We start from the raw sequence: 18,089 nt of genomic DNA on the forward strand, positions 1-18,089 counted from the left end.
TTGTGATAGTGAAACATGGCATTAGAGTTCTCAGAGCGCAGTATGTCGATTTAAACCAAGTCATTGTTTTCTTCTAGTTTCTCTTTAAAGACTATGCTGCGTGCAATTGCAGTTGCGGAAACATGTCTGCAGGCAACCGAAACTGCGTGCCACCACTGGTATTCTGCCCCATTACCTTGCTGCACTGTCGTGGTCCAGATAGGGTTCCAACATTTACAGAGGGTCAATTTTCAAGGCCTGCATGTTTATTGAGGCCCGTGGTCTCCTGTGCTACACATAACACAAGAATGTGTTTACACAAATTGCTTGGTTCTGCAGCTGCATAAGTGTCAATTTGTTACATTCGTTCTGCTGTGCTGGGGAAACGGAAGTTTGCTACTACAAAGGAATTACTACACGTTTTATTGTTCTGAGGTGGAAGTTTTGTGTTCTACTGACATAGGAAACTACATTGTAATACTGTTAAACCCCTTTACGAGAGATATGCTCAGGGTGAGAGTTCTTGTCTATTATATGAGTTGTCTTATAAGCAATGCTCCACGTATGCATTTTCTTATCAATAAGTATTTCACTGTAGGCACACTGGTGTCACATACCCATTTCTTTTACATCAGTGTCTCTTATAAAGGGGTTTGACTGCATAGTCGTCTTTGTCTCATTGAAGTTATGAGGACATTTAACTGTTGGCCCAAAATTCTAGCAGCCTCAGATATAGTGCGCCACACTTTTCAGGCCTGCATGTTCACAACTTTTTATATTAAACAGAACTGAATATTAAGCAAGTTTGTGTGGATTTATTTCGAGGAAATAGCACTAAGGTTGCAACACTGTTCATGTGTCTTCTACGCTCTCATCTTAATCAGTGGTGCTGTTCTGTCAAAATGAATCTAGTGGTATGCTTGCTGGAGCACGTTTCGCTACAGTAGCTATTAGCTATTGTATAGGCTTCTTCCACATTTATATACGAGCTTACATATTGGGGGCGTTCATTGCCAGCGCAACCTGTCAAAGTTTGATTCACGAGGAGCATTTTGTGTGCAGCTGCTGCGCAAGCGTCACATCGGCAACGACATCGTCACCCTTGTGTTCCAAGAGCCCCGAGCTCTGCCCTTCACGCCCAAAAACATCCGGTCGCACTTCCAGCATGTCTTCATCATCGTGCGCGCCATCGAACCCTGCACCTCCAAGACTCGGTACAGGTCAGTGACTCGGCTGTGTTGCGGCTTTTATTCATTTATTTGTTGCCTCAAAGGCCCCTCAGTGAGAGGTATTACATGAGAATATGCCTAACCCATTTGGAGCCCTCACCAAGCATACCTCATTAACGTTTTAGAATCCATACAGAACCGTGCGGCCAGATTCATCTCTTCCAGGTACAGCCATGATGAAAGCATCAGTGCCATAAAGTCATCTCTTGGAACACGAGTCGTTGTCATTCCGACATAAGATTGTAAGGCTGTGCTTGTTCCATCGGCTCTATTACAACTTCCCTCAACTTCGTGGTAAATTCCTAAACTACCCGCACCGTACATCTCGTCGCCTTTTTAGCTCTTGCAGCATCCAGCGGTTCCATGGTTCAACGTCTTCTTTCAATCAATCTTTTTTGCCGATCGCCAATGCAGAGTGGAATATCGGATAGTGTTGTCACCGAGCATAACCTCATTGTGTTTAAGCAGTTGCTTACTGATCACCTCACGCTGTAATATTCGTTACGGTCTTACAATGTTCTCCATGTCTCGTTAAATTGCAATGTTTCTATTTTGCATCTAAACAGGTAATCTATTTCACTTAGATGTGTGTTTCAAACTTGTGACCTGTCAAGTCTCATGTCTAACTTTCTATGTTACCCCCCCCCCGCCCCTTAAGTAATAATCCAACAGGGGCCTTTAAGAGAAAAATAAATAAATGATGATGATGATGATGATGATGAAGTGTGCTTTCGTGCATGTGTTCTTGTGCGAAAGCACCAGAATAAATGTATGGCCACTAGGGACAATGCCATTGTGATTTAGCTGTTGCAGGAATATGCCTTGTCATGGTGGTATTTCTCGATCTCTTTACTTCATACATTCGTACAGCATTAGCCTTCAATATTACTGTAGTGATGTAAAAGCATAGTGGCAGCCTAGCATTTAAAGGCTGTTATGATCATGGCAATAAATAGGGGTATCAGGATGGTGTATGTAGTTGCTGGCAATAAAGGAGCTTTCCCCGCAGGGGCGCCTGCGCAAGTAGGCGTTTGGTGTGTAGCGACACCACGGACCCGAGCTAACGGGGGAGTTTTTACTCCCTCCCACGCCTAGCCGTGCGTGGCTTTGCCGTGTCCGGGGAAAAGGGGATCCTGGGGGTTGAGCCGATGCTGGGTGATTGGACCTTTAAGGCCCCCCGGCAGAGGCAACACACCCCTTTAGCCCCGGCTTCACGTAGACGGCACCCCTGGGCTGACCCACCCAGGGGAAATCGGCAGTCGCCTTTTCCTATCTCTCTCTCCCTACATCTTCGTCTTTATCTCTCACTTTTTATCTGTCCTGTCTTCTCCTCTCTTCTGTTTACTTTCAAACTTCCTGGCGGCTAGGGTTAACCCTGTGCAAATAGCCTACCTTGGTCTAGGCGCATTGGGTTGTAGTAGTGTTGTACGGCTGGCGTCTGCAGGTTTAACACCCGCAAACTTGTAGCGTCCCCTCGTTGGGCTCCGTGGTGGGTGGCCGCCAACGCTTCCGAAGAAAATTAAACTGGCATGCATAGAGCATTTTCATTATTAAGTGATCGTACCGCCTTAAAGCGCGTACGCACCGAAGACTTAGGATTTTTCAACCGATCAACTGAAAACTTCCCCCATTTTCATGTTATACATAGTGAGATAAGCAGCAAGCAAGCCAGAACTGTATCCCCCTTTGTAGTAGCCAGATGTCTCACAGAAACTCTAGGAGCCGGGTACAAAGTTACCAAAATGGCCAGCGGAGACCTCCTCCTTGAAGTTCGAGAAAAAGAACAGTATGAAAAGCTACAGAATCTTTCAACTTTTGGTGACACTCCCATAACTGTAACGCCACACAGATCCATGAACACAACCCGTGGAGTAGTATCTGATGCTGATTTGCTCGGCTTGACTGAAGAGGAACTTCTGGAGGGGTGGAAGAGTCGGAATGTGACCAATGTACAAAGGATCACCATTAGAAGAGACAACAAGGTAACACCAACAAAACACCTAATACTCACGTTCGCTTCCAGTAATCTGCCAGAAAGTATTCAAACAGGGTACACTAAGACGTCGATCAGACCATACATACCTAACCCACGTCGTTGTTTTAAATGCCAGAAGTATGGCCACGGCTCACAAAGCTGTCGTGGTCACCAAACTTGTGCACAATGTGGTGTGTCAGGCCACAATTCTGACAATTGCGAAGAACCATCACACTGTGTGAACCGTGGCGGAAATCATGCCGCATACTCACGGTCTTGTTCATTTTGGAAAAAAGAAAAGGAAATCATCACATTGAAAATTAAAGAAAATATCACATTCAAGGAAGCAAGACGAAGAGTGTCGCCATTTTATGGCGCTACATATGCTGATGCGGCGCGTCAGGGGGCAACGCCGCACCAGCCCTCGTCACTCCTTCGGCCAGTGCAGAGCGAGCCGACGGCTGTGGCACCTGCCCCCAAGGCGGCAGTAGTTCAGTCTACTCCGCCTCCTAGCGAATTGAGGCCGGAGACTCCAGGGTCTTCTGGTCTCAAGGCCTCCCCTCACCAGGCGAGGCCTAAAACCCGAACCACCAGCTCGCATGTGCAGGCACCCAGTGCCTCTGAGGAGGCAATGGATACAACGGTACCCTTGGTACCAAAAGAGCGGCGCACCTCCTTGGAGAGCGCCAAGAAAACTAAAAAACCAATAACGGGGCCGGACGACCGTCCTGCCACCTGAATTAACGAGCTCACTCCAACACAGGATGCTCTTTGTACACACAGCAACATCTCTCTTGTTTAAATATGCAGACAGAAATATTACAGTGGAACGTCCGAGGCCTTCTTCGAAACCTCGATGACTTACAAGAACTCCTCCATGAACACAATCCAAGAGTGCTGTGTGTACAAGAGACACACTTAAAACGAACTAACACAAACTTTTTACGTAACTACATAATCTTCCGAAAGGATAGAGATGATGCCATGCTACCATCCGGTGGTGTAGCGGTTATAGTAAGTCAAGGTATAGCATGCACACAATTACCCCTTCAAACTTCCCTCGAGGCGGTGGCTGTCCGAGCAGTTATTCGAAACAAACTTGTCACTGTCTGCTCTTTGTACATACCTCCGCACCACCGTCTCGAAAAACTTCAATTCCAGTTTTTAATAGACGAACTACCTGAACCTTATCTGGTCCTTGGGGACCTGAACGCACATAATGGTCGGTGGGGTGACTCTCGCTGTGATGCCCGAGGTCGTCTCATTGAACAATTCCTCATTTCATTGGGTGCTTGTCTGTTGAATAGGAAAGAGGCAACATACTATAACCTTGCCAACAAAACTTACTCTTCCATAGACCTCAGTATCGCATCTCCTTCACTTGTACCATTACTTCAGTGGAAAGTCATAAATAATCCATACGGAAGTGACCATTTCCCTTTAGTTTTGAGTACACCAATAATAAATGAATGTCCTCCACATGTTCCCAAATGGCTGGTAAACAAAGCCAACTGGGAACAATTTCAAAAGCTTACTCACCTAAATTGGACTGACATATGCGGGTTAGGCATAGATGAAGCTGTGCAGTACTTCACGGCTTTTCTTACTGACGCAGCAACCAAGTGCATTCCACAAACATCTGGACTGCCCGGCAACCGACACGTTAGGTGGTGGAACGCTGAGTGTCAGAATGCGCGAAAGGAACAGAACAGGGCATGGAGGTTGCTGCGGAACTCGCCGACAGCGGAAAACCTTGAGAGCTTTAAGAAAATAAAATCTCGAGGCAGGAGAACGCGTCGGCAGGCCAGAAAAGAAAGCTGGCACAAGTTTTTATCAGGGATAAATTCATATACACAAGAGGCTGAAGTCTGGAACATGGTTCGTAGGGTAGCAGGAAGACAAGTACACTCACTCCCACTCGTAAACACACAGGGTGATAGCCTGGAAGATCAAGGGAACTTCCTCGGTGCACACTACGAGCAGGTGTCTAGCTCGTCACACTACACTGAAGCTTTCCAAAGACATAAAGCAAAGATAGAAAAGCAGAAACTAGAATCCAAGTGCACAAATTACGAGGAATACAACCAACCTTTCAACTTAGCTGAGCTACAAAAATCACTAAACTCTTGCAATAATTCTGCTCCAGGCTACGACCGTGTCACATATGAAATGTTGAAAAACCTGCCGCTCGAAACGCGCAAAAACTTTACTCTCTCTATACAATGCTATCTGGCTTTCAGGCACCATCCCTGCTTCCTGGAAAGAGGCTATTGTTATCCCAATTTTGAAACAGGGCAAGGACCTTTCCTTAGTTTCAAGTTATAGGCTCATTGCACTAACCAGCTGCCTTTGTAAATTGTAAACTTTTTGAAAAAATGATAAACCGCCGACTTTTACATTTCCTTGAAACACACAATCTGCTCGACCAATTTCAGTGTGGGTTTCGGGAGGGTAGATCCACCACCGACCATCTGGTGCGTATCGAGGCACAGATCCGAGACGCTTTCGTCCACAAACAATACTTCCTCTCAGTGTTTCTCGATATCGAGAAAGCCTACGACACAACATGGCGTTTTGGCATATTAAGAGACTTGTCTCACCTGGGTGTGCGCGGTAGAATGCTTTCCATAATCGAGAGTTACTTGTCCAATCGGAATTTCAGTGTCCGTGTGGGCAGTACTCTCTCGCAAACATTTGTGCAAGAAACGGGAGTACCGCAAGGTGGTGTACTTAGTTGTACACTTTTTATTATTAAAATGAATTCCTTGCACCTGTCCATCCCCCGCAACATGTTCTATTCCACATATGTCGATGACGTCCAGCTTGGCTTTAAGTCATGCAACCTAGCAATGTGTGAGCGGCAGGTTCAGTTAGGTTTAAACAAGGTCTCCAAATGGGCAGAGGAAAACGGATTCCGGCTGAACCCAGAAAAAAGCACCTGTGTCTTGTTCTCCCGAAAGAGAGGCATCTGTCTCTCTTTCGTCTGAACGTCTGTCTGTGAATGCGGAGCATAAATTCTTAGGCTTAATCTTGGACAACAAGTTGACCTTCGTACCACACATAAAGTATTTAAAAACAAAATGTTTAAAAACCATGAATGTTATAAAAGTGTTGTCACGTACTACGTGGGGTAGTGACAGGAAATGCCTCATGAATCTGTATAGAAGCCTCATTTGCACCCGCTTAGATTATGGGGCCATTGTTTATCAGTCAGCGACTCAAAGCGCTTTGAAGATGCTGGATCCCGTGCACCATTCAGGCATCCGCCTTTCTACGGGTGCTTTTCGCACCAGCCCCGTAAAAAGCCTTTACGTTGAGTCAAATGAGTGGTCGCTTCATCTGCAAAGAACTTACATGTCCTTTGTATATTTTTTTAAGGTGAAAGCAGACAAGAGGCACCCCTCATACTCTACTATTAATGATTTGTCGAGCTCCATTCTGTTTCAAAACAGGCCTTCAATGAGACAGCCCTTCTCAGTTCGCCTGAAGGGTCTAGCTGAGGACACTGGAGTGTTACTCGAACACAATTTAATGGCTCCTGTAGCATACCTTCCACCGTGGCAGTGGCAGACTATAGTTTGCGATGTGTCTTTCCTAGAAATTACTAAACATGCGCCTATTGCCCATATTGGAACATACTTCCTGGAACTTCAACACAAATACACACGTCCTGAGTTCTTTACAGATGCTTCTAAGTCTAACTCCTCTGTGTCCTACGCTGCTGTTGGCCCTTCCTTTTCGGATGCTGGCCCTCTACATCCAGGCACAAGTATCTTCACAGCGGAAGCTTGTGCAATACTTGTGGCAGCTAAACACATCAAAAAATTACAAATACAAAAAGCAGTAATTTTTACAGACTCCCTCAGTGTGGTAACGGCTCTGCACAGTCTTAAAAAACAAAAAACCCTGTCCTCATTTCACTTTACTCCATTTTATGCACACTCTACACACTCAACCAACATGTTGTAGTGTGCTGGGTGCCAGGGCACCGTGAGATTCAAGGCAACGTGAGGGCGGATCAGCTCACAGCATCCGTCCACAAAAGCACTGCCCCTACACCCATATCAATCCCGGCCCTTGATCTTAAGCCGTCTCTCAAACGAAACCTCAGGGTATACTGGCAGAGCAAGTGGGATACACACACACAAAACAAACTACACGTTATTAAGCCACACCTTGGTCATTGGCTGCCTGTATCGAAATCGCGTCATACAGAGGTAATACTAACGAGACTCAGGATAGGACACACATACACGACGCACACATATTTTTTGTCTGATGGCGATCCACCATTGTGTGACAGATGTGGTGAAGCATTGACAGTCCTTCACATGTTAATCCAGTGCAAACACTTAGAAACTCTAAGAAAACGACATTTTCCCATTTACCGAGAGCATATACCTTTACACCCTGCAATGTTCGTCGGTAGGGAACCGCTTTTTAGTCATAAATCATTGTTAGCGTTTTTAAAAGAAATTCATAATTTTCATATCATATACCCGGGCATACCGTAGCACGACCTCTCTAGAGAGGTTTTTGCTGCGGTGGCTACACAGGAAAGCACTTGCCTCACGGCCCTTGCACGCAAGGGTACTAACGTGTGAGGTACTTGTGCTAATGCCATACATATCCACCATCGTCTTTTTATCACCAACTTTTGTCATCATTCACACCACACACATCTTTCACGGCATGGTCATCATTTTATTACTTGTATGTTCTTACCTGCCTTATCGCGAGGAATTTTATGGCCCTTATACAGCCGCTTATCACAATGATTGTCCATATTTTTAGTAAGATGAAATGGCGCTCTTTGGCTAACAAATGGCCTTTGCGCCAAAAAACACCATATATCATCATCAATAAAGGAGCTTTCTTTTTGATAAGATTTTAGCTACGTTACTGCATGCATGACCAATATGAATGCCTTTATTACTGGCAGAGTATTAAGGGAGATTTTGTTGAAGAATGCCTACAAGGCATATGCTATTCATTGAGACTGTTTTAAAACCTGTGGATTTTAAATAGTATATATTAGATAATACAAAGGAGAATGAGCATATCTGTCATGACCCAACTAATAAGCACAATATTTTTTGAAATCGAGTCAAGACATGTGGAAATGTTATCTTTTCGTTTTTAAAAAAGTGGAACCAAATTTGAATATAAGCACGGTTTGACTTTTTACTAGAATGCAAATGATAACCTGTAAATTATGTTAAATTTTAAAATTTGCTATGCTTGGAGCATGTAAGCTTATATAACAGGCTTTTAAACTTGAATGATAAATCGATGTGAGGTTAATATCATTTAACCTTGAAGTTGGGTTTTGTGTCAGTGAATTTTTTTTTTTTTTTTTTCAGATAGGTTTATTCGCTGTAGAGCACCACTCCAGTGTAGCAAACCCACATTTACAAGATGTTACATGCAGTTAAAATATGTGTATTCATTCATTTATAATAATTTTAATTTTTGTTGGAGCAACTTTCAATACTGTAACATTTGTTCAACTACTGTACTTGAAGTGCTCAAATATTCTCGCATGCCTAGTGCCAATCTCATGGTTACTAGCTCTTGTGAGGCTTCACAAGTAGTGTAATATATGCTAATAAAACCTTTTTAACTAGGTGGATAATAGTTCACCAATGTGCGAACTATGCCGTGAAAATGCAATTTTTAATCTGCTTCCTTTTAATGACCGACTTCCATATTATGTCGGCCACAGAGAGTGTGCACTGGAGGTCTCCATTTTCACATATTACAGTGGTGACCCCTGCGAGGTGCAATACAGTTCAGCAAAAACCAATGAAGTTTCAATTTATAATGCAATGTATATATATATATATATATGTCACACCCTCATATGTGCTACAAATTGCCTGCTCAGAGTTTAATCAGTGGTTTGAGAACTATTTTTTCATGCAGTGTTGCCGTAAGTCGATCCAAAGAGGTCCCCGTGTTTGGTCCGCCAATCCCTGAAGGTGCCACATTTCCAAAGTCCAAGAAGTTCACTGACTTCATTCTTGCAAAAGGTATTATTCTGTGCCTGACTTTGTTGCAGCCTTTTGACAAGTTCCCTTTCTTAGTGGTCCAAAAGCTGAATGTGCCAGTGTAATGAAGCATTGTGTTGTTGAATAAATGGTCATTCAAGCTAGTGAGGTTGAAGTTTCGTAATGCATTCATTTGCACTAGCTGGCCAGCTGAAACTATGGCTGTTAATTACCATATTTAATGATTTAATTTGTGCCTTTTTTTATTCTAGGGCTTTGAAAAAAGCTTGCATGAATTGCTAAAAAATATTACGAACACATTGTCAGTACTTTGTAATGAAATCACAGGGGTAGAACAGCTGCGCCATTTGGGCCATTGTGTGCCAAACTTGTTTACTTGGGCCATCCTGCACTGAACCCATCCCTGCTGCACCAAACTCATTTATCAGCACCGTGCTGCGCTACAGCATCATAATTTAGCTGCAAGGTACGAAAGCCATCTAGCGCAGTGCCCAGAAACGGGGCTGAGAGCCTGAAACACATTCCTTTTTGTTTCATCAGGAGCAGTTATAGTTTCGGTTTCGCAAAGGATGTGATCGCTCCAGCAGCAATCATGAACTTTGATTCAGTGGGCGCGGTCGTGGTTGCTAAGTGCGCGCAACCACGGCAGGCGTGAATCGCTCGCGAACCCCTCTACACGCTGTGCTCTCAACTCAAAGAGACTGCGAGATGAGCATTTATCCCCGGCACGTCTGTATTCTCTTACACCAACATTTAGTAGAGTTACCGGATGTTCCCCCCATTGCGGTAATCTCCTGCATTCAGAATGCTTGAACTTGACTGGTATGCAGGTGCACAAGACTGCTCATTGAGCGCATGAATGTGTTCTCCTTCATTTGGCTGCCGTGCTTCGAGCTTACCGACTCTGTAGTTGGCGCTCACGTTTTCAGTTCAAATAAATGGGCGGCTGTACGTAACTAAAAATGCTACAGTTACAATACAAGAGCAAAGCAATGAATGTGATAGCAGCAGATTGTAGTGTTATACGAGGGGAGGCTGGCAGCTAACTCTTTTGGATTCCACCTCACATAACTGTACATAATGCTGGCTTACAAGAATACGGTCACTTGAGGGAGAGCTATATTTTTCGCACAGTCTCTTCGCAATAAGAGCATGTAGAAGCATAGGCGAGCCGTGCGCTGATTGCTGCGGAGTTAGCATGCATGCCAGTGATCGTGACCATGCCCTTAGAAATCATGACCACGCCCTTAAAAGCAAAGTTCATAGTTGTTGCTCGGGTAACACCCCCCACCCAGTTCTCGCTTCTTTTCATGCTCTTTCAAGACGGGTAGAGCGCATCCTTTCTGATTCAACTACAGGCTTCCTAGATGGTTGCGGAGTGGGGACCCTATCGCAAGTGTTCCTGATCTCTGCTTCAGCGCATTCTTCGCCCCCTCTCGTGTGCTTTTATCCGGGGATAGAACATACAATGCGCGGGGGTATGTTATTGATTTAGAATCTCAACAGGCACGATGGCAATGAAAAAACCCATCGAGAGTTTTCATATAATTTCTATCGTTATAATAAGGCTATTGCACAACTCGGCTTATGCAGCATTGCACAAATGCTGCTTCACAAGTGCTTTGAATTGGTTTACACTTGCTCTAAATGTTCTTAATACTCTATAGACTTGCTCGAATATGCCATTCTGGCGGCTGCAAGCCTGCTGCAAAAGGCACTTTTGTCTGCTCTCAGGACTGCTCCTTAACCGATGTACAGTAAAACCTAATTAATTCAAACTCTGTGATCTTAAAATTCCGCTCAATTCTAAATATTTCCGCGGTCCTGTATTTTGCAATGCAAGTCTGAGCGCATAATTTGGAGCTGCGGTCAGCACCAGTTCGGCTCATTCAAAAACTTTGGGTGCCATGTGCCAATGCCCGATCCCGCAATTTGCCGCAATTTTCGCCGCAATTAGGCGGAAATAACTGCTCTTAAGAGCCATAAGGCAATGCAACATAGCGATACCACTTAGTGGCAGCTGAAGCACTTCCGCCGCGCTAGCTCCAGCGAAAAAAAAAATGGTTTCGTGATTAATTGAAACGTGCGCCTGTGGGAAACAAAACATGCTGCACTGCAACACAGCAGTGACGTGCAGGTTGCATATTGCGTGTTTCTCGCTACGTCAGCGCGTTATGATTTATCCATTCTTTCTGGGATTGTAAAGAAATTTCATACAGAGCAGTTTGGCGGAATTCACAATGTATGCGAACCTCAAAATGCCGGTTGCTCCAGCAATTTGTGCTCTTGGACTGCTGTCGGAGTTCATCCTAGCTACGCCTATTTAGAAAACTAAGCTCGAAAGCATTAATGGTCATGCTTTTCAGTCAAAACATCTCGTGAATTTTGTCACTCTGGCCATTATTAAATTCTTTTTTTTTACCAGAAAGAATTGGCGAATGGTCGCATCATGACGTGCTGACGCAGCGAGGAGCAGGCAAAATGCTGCCCGCTTGGTCGCTACTGTATAGCAGTGAAGCACATTTTATTTTCTGCAGGCTCGCATTTTAGTTGATCAAGCCTGCGTTTTTTTTTTTGTTTTTTTTGTGGCAGCAGCAAGGCCTATTATTCCTCTGTGTTTGCGGCAAAATTAAGACCATGTATTGCAGGAAAACATAACCTTTGGGGCCACAAACTAGCCGGCACAGTAAATGATCAGCCCTGATTACTTTGAATAATTGCGAGTTCTTTGCATCCCACTTTTCATATGTTAATTCCGAAATCCACCTAATTCGAAGATTTCTCGATGTCCCAGAGACTTTGAATTAACAAGGTTTTACTGTACCCTGTTCCACCCTGAAATCGTAATATGCAAATTATCATGTCACTTTTAGTTGATTTTAACCACAAACCCTCCAATTATAATTGAGAAATTTGCTAAATGAAAGTGGCAGCATGTAGTGGTAGGTGCCAGTAAATCTACACAATAAATCCGTAATGGTGAACACCCTAACGTAATGTCAGATCATGCTACAAAAATGCTGTGCCGTTGAAAGCCTGTTAAATAGCAGCTGTCGTGCATACACGGTGTAATTATTATACACTAAGCATACAGTGCTACAAGACAGTGCACTAGCACACAGTGAGTATACCAAAGAGAATTTTTAATCATCATAGGACACATTGGTGTTGTGTAAGAGAATGGTCTGGCTTTTGTGAATGCATAGGTGTGTGTTTTGAAAGTGATCGGCCACCATCGCGAGAACTTGTGCGATTTCTTTGGAATGCAGTGCCGGCTGTTGCATGGAGCCCTGTAGCTATTTGACAAGCTCTGGCTGTCACCACCAGGGCACTTGCTGTACTTTAAGCACGTATTGCCGTGGAAACGCAGTTGCAGTAGCATTTCTTTGTGTCTGATCCATTCCTGAGCATGCAAATATGTAACTTTCAGTCACAGATTAGGTTTTGCCATAGCTGTAACTGCAGGCTGCTTAAGTAATAGACTCATGCAGTGACCTTGACTGGTTCACGGCCATGCAGCACGTGCATGTGTTGTCACCGAATAAAAGTGGCTATTATGCTTTGAACAACACTACACCACATATGCCCTTGAACAGCTAGCTTTGTCAGTAGATCTACGGGAACAACAAAATTTTCAGTGCGAAGCAAGCTGGTGGGTAGGTGTTTCAAAGCTGTCTAATCAAAAGTGAGGCAGTGGAGAGGCCAAATTTTAATTATGCACTTGATTTGGCACAGCCAAAGTGTCGCCAACAGCACTTTACACGTGAAAGGCGAAGATGCTATTTCCCGAGTCTATCCTCTTCTTTCAACTTCTGTGGAAACCCAACCGGTGTGGCAGACAAGGGTGCGCTCCCTTCATGTTACAAATACAGTCACCGACCGATTTTTCGGATTCTGAAAATTCAGACTTGTTGGATATTTCGGACTTCAAAAGTTCACTGTCAGGGTTCCTATAGAGCTAATGCATTTTTTCGGCCGATTTTTCAGACGAATTCCCCGTAAAGTTGAATTTTTCGGACTAAATCACTTGTTTTGAACCGCGCCACAAACCTGTATGGACGCCGCCATGTTGAATTTTCTGCTGGCTTGACTAAGCTTTGTGGCTTAATTTTAAAATGGCTTTCCTGCCTCCAAGATTGAAAAGCAAGCATCATACTTCAAGTTTCGGAGGCCAATGTCTGCTTTAGAAAACGCGGCACGGGACCTTTTCTCGTCTTCGGTCAGCCGTAGTGGTCAGCACTGTCGTCGTTGCACCATACAGGGAGGAGGCAGAGCCGCGCAGTAGTTGAGTGAATGTGCTTGCCACAATGACATGAGGAAGTTTTAGAATAGCGCAACGCGAGCCCTTGCAATGCAGTCGCTGCCACTGCGCATGCGTCGTAACACGAGTCGCCGTTCGCGGCCTGCCCACAGAAAATCCGAAATAGCGTGCGGTGATCGAGGCCTGCGAGGCCCGTGAAGTGTTGTGTGTAGCTTCCGTGCATTTGAGGGTGAATGTCCCTAGACCTTTCCCTAGGGGAAGCAAATGCTATTCTAGAACTCGTAATGCGTCCGCTATACCCACAACGTGCACAGCGCCTGCAAACGTTATTCTAAAACTACAGTGTTCTAGAAGGGGGCTTCTAGAACACTGTACTAAGACTCCCTATTTAAAGAATTCGCTCGTGCGGACGATGACAATTTGGTGTGCGGAGCCCTCAGAAGAAGAAATTCTTCGCCAGGTCGCGCCGCAGCCGGAGAGTGGTTCAGATGATGACGACGATCGCCCGCAGCTGTTGACAGCGGAGATCGCCACCGCGGTGAAGCTTTTATTGAGCATTTACGGTGACGATGTCACCTTGGCGCAAATATGGGCGAACCAAATTGCTTCCAAGCGTAGTATGAGGCAAGGCAGAATCATGGACTTTTTTAAGCCTACCTGATGCAATAGAGTTCATATTTCTGACCAAAACGAATTTTTCGGACTGTTCAGTTTTTGGACTTTTGTTCGGTCCCCGCCAGGTCCCAAAAATCTGTCAGCGACTGTAAGCCTCGTAGACATCCGTATAAAACATATAAAATTCTCTATGCTAAAAATATTTGGCATCCAATTTCTTGGACTTCATGCCTCGATTTCAGGTTCAAAACAGCATTGAGCCCCCACCTCTTCCAGATCTAGCTTCTCCGTGTTGGAAGTAGCATTGTACTGGGTGAATACGTTTGCAACCGAAGCGGCGCCTGAAAGACAACTTTGCCCCAACATTGAAGTGTGATGACATAAAACATTGAAAATTTGAAGGGGCCATTGTCAATTGGACCTCGACTGTATTTGTCTTCAAACAGATTGAACAGTAAAATTTTACTGTGAATCAGATAAAATGGCAAACACTATCGAAAAATATTCGAAATTTTCTAATATTCGCACACCCCTAGTTGTCGGCAATAAGTCATGCTAGAACATTTTATTGAAGGCCACTACTTATCCTTCATTCTTTCCTGATGCCCATCTACAAAGACAATCACTGCAATCATATAGAAGTATGAATCATTGATCAGCAGGTCTCTGCACTTACCAAAAAATCGCAGCATATCCACGGAGTGAATGATGATGAGTGGGGCGAAGCGTCCGTCAGTACATCTGCACTTCTGGATGTCCGTTCGTTCTTGCTTCTGTCCATCCGTCTGTCTGTGCATCTGTCCCTGCATTTGTCCCTGTGTTTGTCCATGCGTTCATCTGTCCGTGCTTCAAACAGACAGACAGACGATGGACGGACGCGGCCAGCGGATGATTCACAATTTGCCGATAAAACTCTCCGAAGCTTCGCCCCACTCATTATCATTCACTCCGTGGATATGCTGTGAGGTTGTTACTCCATACATGCATACATACAGGTGATGACCGATCCACGCCTTAAGAAGCTTCACTGCTAAAAGCTGGAAGTCCTCTTCTGAGGACAGAGTTGTGCTGGAAAGTTGAAGGGTGCAGTTAGTTTTTACAGGCAAAAACCCTGTTGCACGCGCTTATTGCGCACACCTGTTGTATGCAGGATGAGTCACGGTGGCTTTCAAGCGGTCAGCGAATACATTAAGCTCTACAATACTTGGTCCAGAATCTTTCAAAAGTGCATTTGAATCATTAGTATGTTTGAAGTGGGCGTATATTAACAGGTTTTCTTTGAGCACCTAATTATTTCAATACAGCCCATGCCAGATGTCTCCAAGAAGGTCGGAGCTCACTGGCTTTCGTACTGCCATCATTGCCTTTCAGTGATCAACGCAGAAAATGCTGCCCACCGGTCTGAGAAGTTCGCCACGATGGCACAGCGGACACGGCAGGAGTACCTCAAGGACCTTGCAGCCAACTACTCGACCAACACCACGCTCGACTCAGGACCCAAATTTTGTGAGTGGTCATCTGATTCTTCGCAGTACTCTCAGTGGTGGCTACAGATGCCCGCTGTGATCTCTGATGGCTCTTCGTTGAATGGTGTCTTGTCTTGATTGTCTACATTTAGAACAACTATCCTTTGACATGAATGTAAACTTTGTGGCCGCGACAAGGCAACAAAATGGACGAGGACCAATACTAGACAGCGCAAGTGCAAGCTGACAATCTTTTCTGTGTGTGTGATGTCCCGTATTCTTCTTCATCGATTCTGTTTCCCTGTAGCGTGCAAAAAGTTTACCCATTGTACAATTAACTGGCCCTTACCCAGTTTGGTCTTTATAAATTGGATCTTTTTTATTTCTGCGAATAATATGTGCACCCCAAACTTGGCCAGGATCAGTGGCTCTGTACCATATTTCTTTGGTGTCAATTCGATGCCCTTTACTTCTCTGGAGTGAGGAAAATATAGAATAAAAAAAAAGACCACGGCAGTGCTGCGCGGGCTCGCTGAGTGAAGAAAAAGGGTGGTTGCCTGGCCGTCTGAGTAACCTTTGCATCATTGTCGACGTTGCCGCATGGAACATGCGCCGCGCATGGAACATGCAATCATGTCCTTATCAAGTACCGTATTTACTCGATTCTAACGCGCCCTCGATTGTAACGCGCACCCGATTTCCGCGACGAAAAAAAAAAAAAAAGTAGGACATCAATTGTAACGCGCACCCATTTTCCGCGACGGGAGAGAAAAAAAAAAGTCCGTAGGAGTCAACTTTTGCACATTGAGAACAAGTATTTGGGTTTTAATGCACTAAAGTTTCAAAATATAAAACACAGTCAAACAGCCAGCCCTGTAGCTAACATTGAGACCACTACGGCGGCGTTACGAGTTGCGTAATAGGTCAGTCCTCGTCGCTGTCAGACAACTCCTTATCACTGTCAACAGCCCAAAGCATTTCATCCTCGGTACCGTCCATGGCATTCGAGATGCCACATTTTTTGAATGCCTTGATCACCATGGCTGATGGTATTGCACACCACGCGTCCTTCACCCACGCAGCGAAGTCTTGCAGAGAGGCGCGCTTCATCCTGTTGCCTGGCGTGACATCATGTCGTTCATTGATCAGCCAGTCGGTGTAAAGCGCCCGCATCTTGTCCTTCAACGGCTTGTTCAGGCAGACATCCAGCGGTTGAAGTTGGGACGTCATGCCGCCAGGTATGACTACAAGGTCCGTATTGCACGCAGCGAGCTTGTTCTTGATCCGCTCGTCGAGATGGCACCTGAACGCGTCGAGCACGAGCATCGCTCGCAGGCCCAAACTGGCGCCAGGCCGCTTCCGCCAGACGTGATGGATCCAATCGGCGACCAGGTCCGTCGTCATCCAACCTTTCTCGTTAGCTCGCACGATTACACCACTCGGGAAAACGACTCCTTTCGGGAGAGTTTTCCGCTTAAATATCAGGTACGGGGGAAGCTTGTGACCATCTGACGTGCAACAGAGCATTGCCGTCACCCTAGTTTTTTCGTGGCCCGATGTCAGCACGCGAACTTGTTTCGCCCCCTTTTTCTCGACGGTTGTGGTGCCAGGCATGTCGAAATACAGAGGCGTCTGATCGGCATTCCCGATTTGCCCAAGCAGGTAGCCATTGTTGTGCCGCAAGTTGAGGACGAACCTCTGAAAACTGAGGAGCTTTTCTTCGTACTCCTCCGGCAACTTTTGGCATATGCCCGTTCGCCTTCGGAGGGAAAATCCTTTCCTTTTCATAAAGTTACTCAGCCAGCACCTGCTCGCTTTGAACTGGCTCCGCGTTAGCCCTTTTTCCAGGGCTAACTGCATAGCCCGCACTTGAAGCAGTTCCGTCGTCACGGGCCGCTGTGCCGCTCGCTGTTCAAGCACATACTCGGCGAGCAGCTCTTCAATTTTCGGAAACCGACCCTGCTGCGGTCCATTGAAGCCTTTACGTGAAGCCTTGCAGTCCACAATCTTCTGCTTCTGTTTCCGCCATTGTCGCACGCACGTTTCAGGAACTCCGAACGACCGCGATGCGGCCCGATTTCCGTCCGTTTCTGCACACGCGATTACTTTTCTTTTGAAAGCAGCATCGTGGTGCACTCGTCGAGTCTTCGGAGTCAGCCCTTCCATGCCGTCGATGTGAATGCACTACGATACGACGAACTCCTCAGCACACGTACGAAGTGCCGCACATGGTAAACACATTGGCAGAAATGGCCGACGCGCCATGCCAACGCCTCCTCTAGAAAGATGCCCGAGGAATGCCTCGCGCTTCCAGCAGAGTTGGCCTGCCTTCAGTTTTAAACAAGCTCCGCGCGGTGGCGCTCGCGACCAACACTATCATCACGGCGACGGGCGATACTAGCCCAAGCGTTTCTCATCTGCGGCCCATAGGGGCGCGTAAGTCGAGAGTTGTTCGAGACCTTCAACTGTGCACCACTGTTTTGGAGGCTATGCAAAGTGTTGCGTTGTTGCACCGTCCGCCACAGGTGACGCTAGCGACCAAGAACATTTTCA

At 45.5% G+C, this 18,089-nt stretch overlaps 1 protein-coding gene and 1 long non-coding RNA gene across 4 annotated transcripts in view; one reads left to right on the plus strand and one right to left on the minus strand.

Moving 5' to 3' along the window:
- LOC119167637 (signal-induced proliferation-associated 1-like protein 2) overlaps nt 1-18,089 on the plus strand; it is a 186,533-nt gene that overhangs the window by 67,448 nt on the left and 100,996 nt on the right. For all 3 annotated transcript variants that reach the window (XM_037419144.2, XM_075865990.1, XM_075865991.1), the window contains exons 10-12: nt 1,042-1,199; nt 9,109-9,215; nt 15,442-15,576. In XM_037419144.2, the coding sequence (XP_037275041.2) occupies nt 1,042-1,199; nt 9,109-9,215; nt 15,442-15,576 (400 nt within the window). The remainder of the gene's footprint in view (nt 1-1,041; nt 1,200-9,108; nt 9,216-15,441; nt 15,577-18,089) is intronic.
- The window catches only part of LOC142765267 (uncharacterized), a 52,025-nt gene that overhangs the window by 9,246 nt on the left and 24,690 nt on the right, over nt 1-18,089 (minus strand). The window lies entirely within an intron of this gene.

Source organism: Rhipicephalus microplus, chromosome 6 (genome assembly GCF_043290135.1).
Source record: "Rhipicephalus microplus isolate Deutch F79 chromosome 6, USDA_Rmic, whole genome shotgun sequence".
Taxonomy (NCBI): Eukaryota; Metazoa; Arthropoda; class Arachnida; order Ixodida; family Ixodidae; genus Rhipicephalus; species Rhipicephalus microplus.